Genomic DNA, 12,283 nt, shown 5'->3' with positions numbered 1-12,283 from the left:
CAAGTCAAGATGTACATTTGCTTCAGTTCCAAGTCTTCTCTGCCCTGTTCAAGTAATAGGCTAGAGAGGTTGTGGGTGGGTGGATTGGGGAATCATACATTTCCTTCTATGGGATGTAAGGATGCACAAGTCTTTGCCTGGAATTTTTGGGCAGCAGGTGCCTTTTCCTTGGGATAGGTGTTGGGACTTAATGGCTCAAGCTGACTCCTCTCAACTCTACATGTCGAACGCTTGCTTCATTTAGAAGTATACATAGGCTGACTTCTATTGAGTTACCGTAGACCTTGACCCATCTAGCTCAGTATTGTCTACACCAGGGCTACACCAATTTATCGTGGCAGGGGTCGATGAGAGTTGTAGCTCAACAACAGCTGGAGACCCAAGGTAGCCTACTCATGGTCTACACAAACTAGCAATGGATCTCCAGCCCTACCTGGAGAGGCCAGGGATTGAACCCGGGACCTTCTGCATGCAAACAGATTACCACTGAGCTACAGCTTCATCCCCAACATTTAACAGCCTCCAGGAATTGCAACAAAAAACATTACCTTGTCATTGGCAGATCCTTCCATCCCACGTCAAGATCCAAAGGTATCTTGCAGTTCAGTAAAATGTGAGGATTTCTTGGAAGTTAAATGGAACTTACTTTCTAGCAAGTATTTAGGCTTGCTCCCTCAGCCTCAGGGAACAGTTTTTATGATTTAAATAAAAGACATTTTATATAATTTGGAAGTAAAATCTACTATTTAAAAAAACAAAACAAAACACACCAATAATCCAGGATGCTCTACTCTACCCTTTAATTTAGTCAAGAGACAATATGTTCTTGAATAAGGCAGCCTGCCAGTCAAGTTTGCATTTAATTTTGGTTAGTGTAAATATATGAGTGTGTATTTTAATTAAAGCTATGGAAAGAGTATTGACATTAATTTAAAAACAGATACACTCAAGCATGCCATCTCTCTTCGGCAATTTTATTTAGAAATTGGCTACTAGCTCTGAATGATCAACAGTGCCAATTGAGCAGCTCATGAGAATCTGCAGAGATTCTCTAGCCCAAGTGCATATGAAACTCTTCAGAAGTGTGATCATGTCGGTAACACACATAACTTTGTCAAGGTTGACATAATTCAGAATTTCATTGGGCGAGATAGAATAACCGGAATCAAAAGGCCATGTTTGATATAGATTAAGCGACAAAAAGCATCCAATTTATCTGGCCTTTACATGTTCCAAGAGGTAGTAACATCCACCTATCAGATCACCACAGATTAATTCTTCACAGCATACTTCAAAAGCAGAGCAGATGTGTTGCAAAAAGGTGATCAGCAAAGAGAGCCAAGTCCTTCAATACACTGACATGGCTACCTATTTTTAACTGAGTGGGAGATGCCCACCAACAAGTGGAGAAAGTTGGTCATGATTAAGTCTTATTATATTCAGTCAGATACAAAGCACAACCCACTTCTAAAATCACCCTAGAACAGGGTTGCACAACTTCAACCCTTCAGCAGTTGGACTACAACTCCCATCATCTCCAGTCAGTGGCCAACAGTCAGGGGTGATGGGAGTTGTAGTCTGAAATCTGCAAGAGGGCAGAGGTTGTACAGCTCTGCCCTAAAATATAATATTAGATGCAATTCCATAAAACCCATCACTAGTTCATAAGTGTAAGAAGTATAAAGTACAATAAGGTGTTTTTCGTACATTTATCTCTAAATCAGAGGAGGTTCTTTGTGAAACTAAATTCCAGAATTCTAAATCTTTTTATGAACTGAAAATATTTTGGTGATTTCAATACTAAATTTGCTAATGTTCCATCTGCAGCCCAGAGACAGGTCCGAGAGCAGTGGTGCTCAACTAAGGGGCTCTGGTGCTTGGCTGGAAACAATATGCAAGTTCTTCTTTGCTCATAAGAAGTTCAATATGCAAGTTCTTCTTCGCTCATAAGAAGTTCTTTGTGAAAGAACAAAATGCTTGGCCATATGTAACCTAAATAGCTCTCCTTTCTCTACTATGTTGTCTTTTCCAGATATCATTCATAAACAATCATGTAGTGTGTATCTATAGACTGTGTAGAATAGTGCTACATGTGACATCTGCAATAGGCTATAATATATATCCTGCAATTGAGGGGGTTTATGTAAAGGGGGGCGGGGGGAAACAGGGAATATACACATGACTGGGCAATGATTAAACACTTTTATTACTGTTAAATAATGCATGCTCTTTTAAAACTTACCTTGTGTGTTCTAAACTAATTTAATTATTTCACCAATAAAAACTGACTTTAATCATCTTCATGGACCATAAAACGTCTCTATGGAATTATCTGCCAATATGAAATCAGTACAGACTAGTCTGCAACTCACAGGCTCTAGCATAGCCTGGAATAAGTGAATGGTGGCCCGTTCCTCACTTTGGTAGCCAGATTTAATAGTGATCCTTAAAAACAGCAATACGGTATATCCATTGAGGTGTATCTATATGGCTTATGACATTCTTCCAGTTTGAGTCTTATGCTTGATGCAAAACACCCTTCCCAAGCAATCCTAGGTACATGGCTAGGCATAAAAGATTGTTTAAATAGGCCAGTGACTTCTTGAACATCTCTCCCAGAAGGGAAACACAATAGAGCAAGAGTCAGATATTTAACTGTAGGGAAGATTTGCTTCTTTTCCAGACACACACATTCTGTTTGAAATATATTCAACCCAGTGTTATAGTTCACATGTTTTAATTTGAGAAGATGGATATTTTAAAAGTCACAATTGTCTATTCTCAGTTCCACATCAATGACACTCTAAAGTAGAATTCTGTTGTTGGCAGCACGTAATGCTTTATTTTGTTAGGATTAGCATCAAGATATTCTTGATCCGGCTCTTGATTTATTCATTTCAAAAGTTTTGTTCATGTACAATATTGCAAGTTAGACCACAGTAAAGTGCATCTAAAATTATTATTTTTAAAAATATCAAAAGCAAAAAACCTCCAGCCTTTCAAAATAGAAACATTCTTTATGAGGGTACATGGCTAGGCATGGAATAGTTTCCTGCAATCATCCATAGCTATTGTATGGAGCAACTGAATACACAAGTTAAACATAAAATGAGAAGCTATTGGAGACACCACGAAATGTGCTGGTGCTTTAGAGGCTTTTTTGTGGAGCCTTCCTAAGATTTGTGATCAGTGTCTCACAAATGACTAGATTGTGAATAATATTTTATGTGTTGTCTCTTTTTAAAGTATTTGTAAATAGTAAACGTGTATTTGATTAACTGGGGGAGGGGGAGGAATCAGAGAACAACAATCGGTCACAATATTTGTGATCAGTATTGGCTCTATTCAGGCTGAGAAAGCACCTTGCTTTAAAGAAGAAGATGACAGTTGTCATTTTATATTTTTATATCTGTCATTTAACCCAAAATACATATAAAAATGTAGAATTTATATTTGCTATACACCTGATATCGAAACATAGCAATGTTATTAGCAGCTGATTTCTCAATGTCATTTGAGGGGGAAAACCCAACACAATTCTTTTGTACTACATAAAGGGGGGGAAAACAGTTTAAAACTAAACATATTACTGACATTATTTTGCTGTCTTTTCTCACTTTGGTAACTTCAGGTACGCTTATAACATCTGATTGCAATATAATTCACAGTTGACTGAATGAAGTATGTGTTAATAAAAAGGGACTTACACTATTCCTTTTCCCCTTTGTCTAGAGAATAGTTACAGTGTCTTTCACAAACAACATGTTATTCACGTTGGTTTATTGAGATTTGAACCTCCAGGGAGTGGAGGGGAAATAGGCCTCAAATGAAATGTACCTTCTCTGCTCAAACGTTTAAAACAACACACCCATGACAAAAAACGCTATTTCAATGGGAATTTTTGAATCATCTTCCATGAATGCCCATGTTATCCGCCCCCCCATTGCTAAAATTTAGCCTGTCCAGACATGACAAAAAGTTTGATCATGAGTTCAGGCCTCATGTAAGGTATGCAACTCTTATTCAATGAAGTGTCAGCAGCAAAAAGACTCTTCATTTTAAGTGCCACAATCACACTATAGCTTGATTTTTTAAAAAATACTTGAACTTTTCCCATATTTTTTTTCATTGCTGAAGAAGCGATATCACAATCTCAAATCAAAGTCAACACTGCAGTGAGGAGAGCTTTTCTACTTTATTACAAAGAGAAGAAGCCTTTATGTGGTCAGAAAATACAAGATTGATCTTTTTTTTCTCTTCCTATGAAACGCTGCTGTTCAAACAGCCAGAGTGAATTGTCTCAGTTCACTTCGTTAAGTCCCATCACATTCACTTGGGTATGGATGTCCTTGGCTGCTGAAATCTGGCCCTTTAGTGCACAGGGCGACAAAGACGTCCCCTGACCAGCAGTTCCAGAATGTCCCGTTTTCATATATTGCATCCATGCACACCTCCTAAAAATGAGGTACAGCAGGGCAAACATTTTCCAAAATAGATGTCATATATATAATATATACACATTCGTACATACATACCTTTATTCGTGTGATGTCCAAAAATTTAAAAAAAATGTACACATTTATTACAAAATCGTAACAAAGACTGGACAGTGTTTTGCTCATTCTGGAAAGATGAAGCTCAGTAACACACAACCTCGGAAATGAACCAGAGGTTGTGGCAATATCTTTCTTCTAAACAGTCAGATATTCTTGCATTAAGTTGGCGAAAACTGCCTTTTCAAAAACTGAAGGGGAAGTAAAATGAAGGAAGCAGACCTTGCTCATCTTTTCAAACGAAATACGAGAAGGATCTTCACATAAAAATGCACAAACATTTTTTTTTTTATTACCAAGAGTGCTACAATGAACAATGCAAATTTTGTTGTTGGTTTCTTTTCCGTTTTTGTTTTTTTTTACACATTTTGGAAACTAAGTGGTAAACTTTTGTCAGTGTACTTGCTTGTCTTTACAGACCCAAGCTTGTCTGCTGGCAAAAAAGAAAATAAAAAAAGAAAATCAGACCCTGCTCAAACTAAGAAAAACAAATCATAAATTTAGTTGTTGGGCAGCACATAATTAGTAAGGCAGGACTTCAAATGGTGACCCCTTTGCATGAGCCAATTGCCAGATCCTCAAAAGGAATTAAAACCAGGATGCCTGAGCCACATCAGTTTTGCAGTTATGTTGAGTATTGTGCTGAGACAGCCATAACCCAAGACAAGGGAAGTCTTTAGAAGGCTTGCTGAGCAGGGTTGTAGTTGAAGGTTGATGGCAGATGAGGCCTTTCTTCTAGTTTGTCATATTCCAGATGGAACTCCTGCAAACCAAAGAAAAAGGTGATGATTTCTTTTATCAGTTGGTCCATTAAATTAGTGCAGGCTCATGCTGGTGTGCATCTCCCACCCCCAATGCTGCATTTACAAATAATTTTGGAGATTTGCTCAGGATCAAAGGAGGACAACATGTTTTCTTGTACATTATTATGGGGAAATAAAGACAAGTCCCCTGCAATAGCAATATCCTTCAGATTTTCTATAATGAAATTAGCTTTGTGAAGTCTTCCTGCAGCCATGTAAAAACATTAAGAGCCCAGTTAGGATGTAATGGCAAACAATGGTTTCTCACTATATAAACAAGACTCAGGGAGCTCTTTCCCCCTTCCCCTCTCCTCCAACCTCACACATGAGAGTGAGAAGAATTAGAGCATTTAATTCAGCTTTGAAGCAAGCCACAGTTCCACATTACATCGCAACTCAAGGAACTGTGTTTACTCTGCACCACAGTTAGAGAACAAAGCAAACTCTGAAATCCTCATTTGTTTTTTCCTAGTTGTGATTTGAAGTAACCCACAGTTCGAGTTCAGATGTAAACTGTGGCTAACTTCAAAGTGGAAACCAGTCTTTCCTTCTTCTTCTCTTCATGTGTGTAAAAGAGGAGGAGAGGGAGCCTACAGAGACATGTTCAATGGAGGGGAACTGTGGTTTCCTATTATGTTTGAAGCGGGCTGAAGTCAAGCATACAAAGGTTTTTTATCAAATTAGCAGTCTACTCTTTTTTTCACGTTTCAGGTATGCTCCTAACATTCTGCTGCATACTCTTTATAGGAAAATAAAACATTCCTTAATGATTGGCATTCAGTTACTTGTGAGGCAAAAAATGGAAGGAAGTGATTTTAATTTTTATTTAAGGATTAGAAATATGCAACAAATAAAGTCAGCCAGACACCTATTATGAATAAGAATTGCCTCCAGGTGACCAGGCAGCAAAGCTTCACAAATGTCTGTTTTCCTTTAGGCTAGATGCACGTAGCGAGGCAGACTAATTTAAAAAATAAATAAATCTGTGAACTTATTTGAAAGATTGGATTAGGTTTTATTTACAGAATCATGTTTTTAAATCTCCCCTCCCCCACACAAAATAGCACCATCAATATCTTCACAGTCCACTGTCCTTAAAAATATAACTTCTGATAGGACCTCCATTTTAAACAGGACATTGTGGGATCAGTTCAGATGTAACACTAACCCCCATTTAAATTAAAAAGGGACTTATAAATATCTAAATAGAACTGGGCTGTAAAAACCCTTCAGATTTGCTCTTATTTTCTGTGCTTCTATAGTACAAGAAGTTTCTTAATGAGCAAAAGAACAATTAATTATTTACCAAATTCCACAAGACTTTCTTTGTTCAATGTTTCAGAATTCTTACTTTAAATTAAAATGAGAGCAAAAAAATGAAGATAAGTTATATTTTAGATATTCAACATTAGAGATGAAAGTTCAGATTTATAGCAGTCTTTTTATACAGACTATAGATGGAATAAGAGAACCAGCTTCTATTCAGTTTAGAAGCTTCTGGACACTTTAACCTCCTTTCTCCAAGCAAGCAGTATGTGTGGGGACTCTGGAGTGGAAAGAATGTCTTAGAACAAAAGTGCCCTACATGTGAGGAGAAGGTACCTGCTTGTGCACAGGAGCGTAGGATGGGTGGGAGGTTCTGCCCACCTCCTCTATTGCTGAGATACAATCCTCCCCATCTCTGGCAATTTAAAAAAAAAAAAAACCACATCTGAAAAGCCATCTTTTCACCCAAGCTTTCCCAGCTTTTTAAAACTGTCTGTTTTTAATTTTATGGCTGATTTTAAATTGTTGCATTGTTTTAACTTTTTATATGTGTTTTAATTGTTTTATGTTAACTGCCCAGAGATGAAACTTTGGGAGGTACAGAAGTTTAACTAACAAATAAATAAATAAATCCTGGCCCTCAGCAGCAACTTTCCAGGCCACACAAGGGGTTCTATCGTGAAGAGAGGATGGGAGAACCCAGATGTAAAATATGAATCATTATAATTAATTGAAAATATTTCTATCCTGGCTTTCTACCTCAGACACGTCTCCAAAGTGGCTAATGTTATTAAAAGCACTACTAGGTTAAACACGATTAAAAATAATTACATAAATAAAATAAAAGCCAACAGTCAGCATACAGAACGAGCAAGCAGCAGGTAGTCAGTCAAAGACAACCAGAAGTGTACAAGTAGAAAGGTTTTTAATTGGCACCTGCAATTTAATGATGTAAGTACTTGACGAGTAATGCCAGGGAGGGCATTCCAAAGTCTGGGTGTCACCACAGAGGCCCTGTTCTCCATGGCCACCTACTGTGCCTCTGAAGGCAAGGGAACATAGAACAAAGCTTCAGCAGAAAATCTTAATATGTGGGCAGGTTCAGACGGGAGCAAGTAAAGATACCATTGTCCCAAGGGTTTATAGGTCAAAAACAGTCCTTCGAGTTGTACTGGAAAACGAACTAGTAACCAGTACAGATCTTTAAGCACTGATTGTTCTTGGGATGCAAGCCAATGCTCTTGTAGATGAAAGAGTTTTCTTGTTCAATGCAATATCAGGGACACCTCTGTATACACACCCATTCAGTGCAGCAAATGTAGAAGTCTGTGTGTGTCAGTGCCCTTCAGGGCACCCATAAAGATTCCATCTTATTTGTTTGTTATTCCTCCGTGTAAACCACCCTGAGCCATTTTTTGGAAGGGCGGTATAGAAATCAAAAGAATGAATGAATGAATGAATGAAGTGTTCCTATGGTGCTGAAATCTTAACTCACTAACTGTCCTCTTGCCATGAAGGATAAAGAGAGAGCGTCACAAATTTCCTGATGATCAGAAACAGATATTAAATGTGTTATCATCAATTTGCTTTCAAACAATGGTTTCTCTAACTTTGTATCCCACCAGGTTACAGGGGAGATAATATTAAAGTCAACGTAAAATTAAGCAGCACTTTTGTCTCACAAAAGAAAAGGGCGCAAGACAAATACATGGCCATTCAAGCCTGCTACAGTACTGGCTAGGTCAGGTCTCTCTCCCAATCTCATGTGTAGGCAACCATTTGGTGGTTTCAACTCATCTTCCCTACATCTTAGAACTGCTTTAGTATGAAGAGTATGGTTGTTACCTGAGGCATTCAAAGATTAATAGTGATCAGAATGTAAATATGGTGACCTGATGCAACACACACAGGAATATCTCATTTCCCTGCCCTGGAACTTTCTGTCGATGTAAATCATGCCTTGGGAAAACATACCATCTGCATTTACGTAGATGTTAAAAAGCATTGGAGACAGAATGGAGCCCTGCAGAGCTCCATACAACTCTCATGGAAGTCTCCCACCACCATAAGCCTGGGCAACTCCAATGCCAATTCTGGGACCAAGTCTGTCAGCTCAGTTTGGGACTCTGTTGGGCAGTGGGGTTATCAGTATACCAACAGAAGTTCTGGTCTATTTCTAGTCCCCAAACTTAAGTAAACATATTCAATATAGTCACATTCTCCAACAGGGGTAAGGGAGATGTTATTCTTATAGGCCACAGCCATTCCATCTTGTTAACTAAACTCACCCCATGACTCAAACTGAAGCTCTCTCAATATCAGCTCCAAACTCTTATACTGTCCTGGAATAACATTGTCTGCCTCAGCCCTTTTAAACAAATACAGGTAAGAATATGCCCCAATGTCAGTCTACAATACACTGAATGCCAGTTTTAAAGAAAAAATACCTTAGCTACTTTTCTCCAGTTAAGACAGTCAAAGAAGTAGTATGTCCCCCTCTCGTATGTATTGGTTTTCATTGTTGGCTCCATGCCTGGTGCCCTGGTAATCCATACTCGCTCTTCTTTGTGGTATCTCCAATCTCGGTTAAATCTATTATTTAATCAGGAAGGATAAGGTTCTGTTAGCTGGGTTTTACAATAACATTTTTGCAAACACTGCACAACATACTCATCCCAGTATGTCAGTTGTATATGCCACAACAAGATAACTGCTGAGAAAATGAAGCTAGTGGCTGACGTACTCTGCAGTGTAACATGGCAGTTCTGAGCTGCTTGCACCGCAGAGGGTGCACTTCCTAAGGAAGTGCTGGCAGCCTTGAACAAGAGCATACACACACCTAAAAGCAGTGCGCTCACACTTTGGGAGTTCACTTACATTGCTTCCAATGCTTCCAAAGTGCTGCCAGAAAATGGATGCAGTGCTTTAAGTATTTCTGCTCTTAGGCAAGACCACCAGTGCGTCCTGAGCAGCCCTTCACAGTGCAGGCAGCTCAGAATCATCATGTTACACCGCAGAACATGTCAGCCAGTATCTCAGACATCACAGATACTCGTGTTAGCATATTTTGTTATATGCAAAAGTGGGTTAATTTTAGGAGTATTATCTTTCACTTAAAACAACAAAACCACGACTTCCCCCCCTCCAGAATTATATATAAAAATCATTTTCAAAAACTTCTATAACATGGGTAAATCCCATTACAGTTTGCAAAAGCTTAGATTACAATCTGGAGACTCCAGGCTACTAATTAAATCTTTGGACAAAGACCCTGATAAGCAATGAAGTAGGAGGCCTCCCCACGCCCACACACCTATCTGTACCTACAGAGTCATCCCTTCTCCCCCCACCACCCTCACTTAACAGGTGACCAATGCCATCCATCTGTTAGACAACATGCACACACCACATGCTGAATGACATGCGGGGAGTCGTCCTCCCCACAAGTGCAGAAGGGGACAATCTGGAAGCAAGTTTGTTCCCACTCAAGGACTGCCCTTGCTGGATGAGAAAATCCCCCTGTATGTGGCATATAAAACTAACGTGTTTGAAATAAACATTTTTAAAGCTATCCGAATAACGCTTTCCCCACCCCAGTATTAAATCCACTGAAGTCTGAACATACAGCTCTACTGCTGCTAATAGCTGTAATACATCTCCTCCATTCATGTAATAGAGATAAAACAGTAGATCTTCCCCATAGCGGCCAAGCTTTATTGCAGCCAACTGTAAAGCGGAAAAAAAAGAAAAAAAGATGAACACTTTAAGAGAAGGGGTATGCAAAAAAGGCATTAAAATCTGATCTGAAACTTTTATTTAGCTATAGTACTGCATTAAGGGGGCTATTAAGAGACAAACTGGCATAATTCAAAGTGGTTTCAAAGAGACAATAACTGAGTAACTGGATTGTGAACCAGTCTCTAAGTATGTTGCCAATGCTTTTTCTAGCAATATCATAAAGTAAGACATTTCTCCCTCTAGCTTCTATTAGAATGTACCTATTCAGTAATAGAGTTAATGAGGTAGAAAGATTTAGTCTTATAATTTTGTTGTTCCTTGCATATTCATAGCCAAACTATTTATTTGATTATATAACAAGCATTACTTCAGTAGTCCTCTCACTTCTCACAGAAGCACATACAGTAGTATTGCTTTCTACCTATAATGTTAAAATGAGAGTTTTTGTTGTATTAGCCGTAAAGAGAGCAAAAGGTTTAAATCACTCTTAAATTACAAGTCAAGACCAATTTAGCTGAAATTATAGGTTGTTCAGGATAACTTTATTGGACATTTCAATGGACTACCACTTTGTTAAACATAACAATAATTAGATTTATAATTAGATAGGTTTTCCAGAAGAAAATGGCTGAAATCCTAATTAAATTACTCCACAGAAGCCCTTTTGAAATTAGGCAGACCTGTAACTCCCAAGTAGTACTAGTGAGTAAACAGCCTGGATGTCAGCCAGTGTCTGGCATTGTGCAGGTATATAGTGGTATGGAAAAAACAGTTGGGGGACCACATACCAACTCTAAGCTCCTTGGAATTAGAAGGTCACAGGTTATTAATGTGATCAATAAATGTTATCAATAAATAAATACTGAATTTAATAAAACTGAATGAATTCCTACACTATTCAAAAAGGTGTGTCTCATTTTAAAGAAACGTGTGTTCTTTAAAAATAAAGGTGCACACCTCCTATTTGTGAAATGGTCTCTAAACACAGATGATTAGTAACAAGAACATCTTAGCATTTATCTAGTGCTTCAGAGTGTTCAAAGCACTTTGTATACATTATTGCAGTAATTCTTACAATCAGCCCTGTAAGGTAATTGAGTGTCCTCATTCCTTCATTGCAGGGAGGAGGTGGCTCAGGCTGAACACATGGTTTGCCTGAGGCTGCCTACTGAGTTCATGGCAGTGGGAAAATTTGAATTGGAGATCTCACAGCTCACATTCTTAGCCACTATACTATACCAAATTCTCAAATACAACATCTTTCAAAAGTAGCCTCTTGTTCTAGTTTTGTGTTTACAGGGGACAGAAGAGTACACTCACCTTATCCCTAATGTGAATGTTCGTTAAGTATTCAGATGGAACATGGAAGTCTAGATAAAGGAATGAAAAGTAACTTAATTCTAAATCCGTGACAGAGACCCTCTTTAGAGCGTTATTAGTATATCTCACACACACAGAGAATAAACTCTACCTATATCTTGAGGTCGACAAGGTGAAGAAGCCCAAGGTGATGCAAATTTGGGATAAAGATTCCTGCAAAAAATAAACAGTGACTGAGTTGATAAAAATCCATCTTCCTAAATATTTAATTATTTTTAATCAATGCAACTTCCTGCATACACACCAGCACCAAAAACACATCAGCGAAACATGGTAGCCACTGAAAACCGTTATGGGTTGGCTCTTATGTCACAGTGGTAATGCATTCAATAGCCAATCATGGTGGCTGACATCCAGAACACCAAAGTAGAGGGAGTACATGGGAAGTGCCAGTGCTGCTGCTGAGTTCCTGACTAATGCAGAATCTATGCTTGCATGAGGCGGAGGGCAGGTGTGAATTTCAGTGAATTTCCCTTCCCCCAGAATCACTTTGTGCCACCTGAAAATATGTCCCTAAGGGTTGTGTGTTTGTCAGGAACATAA

At 38.5% G+C, this 12,283-nt stretch overlaps 1 protein-coding gene across 12 annotated transcripts in view; it reads right to left on the bottom strand.

The window, feature by feature from the left end:
• Positions 1-4,176: 4,176 nt before the first annotated feature.
• The window catches only part of CNOT2 (CCR4-NOT transcription complex subunit 2), a 100,321-nt gene continuing 92,214 nt past the window's right edge, over positions 4,177-12,283 (bottom strand). For 10 of the 12 annotated variants that reach the window (XM_053253137.1, XM_053253146.1, XM_053253141.1 and 7 more), the window contains 5 exons: positions 11,832-11,893; positions 11,681-11,730; positions 10,215-10,348; positions 9,070-9,214; positions 4,177-5,316 (listed from right to left, as the gene is read on the bottom strand). In XM_053253137.1, coding sequence (XP_053109112.1) covers positions 5,230-5,316; positions 9,070-9,214; positions 10,215-10,348; positions 11,681-11,730; positions 11,832-11,893 — 478 coding nt within the window. In that variant the 3' untranslated portion in view covers positions 4,177-5,229. Of the gene's footprint in view, positions 5,317-7,558; positions 7,665-9,069; positions 9,215-10,214; positions 10,349-11,680; positions 11,731-11,831; positions 11,894-12,283 lie in introns of all 12 variants that reach the window. The other 2 variants (XR_008308030.1, XM_053253138.1) reach the window with 2 other exon arrangements.

The sequence above is a fragment of the Hemicordylus capensis genome, chromosome 5, assembly GCF_027244095.1.
Source record: "Hemicordylus capensis ecotype Gifberg chromosome 5, rHemCap1.1.pri, whole genome shotgun sequence".
NCBI classification, from domain to species: domain Eukaryota; kingdom Metazoa; phylum Chordata; class Lepidosauria; order Squamata; family Cordylidae; genus Hemicordylus; species Hemicordylus capensis.
The sequence above is the reverse complement of the archived record's forward strand: the minus strand, read 5'-3'. Positions and strand labels throughout refer to the sequence as shown.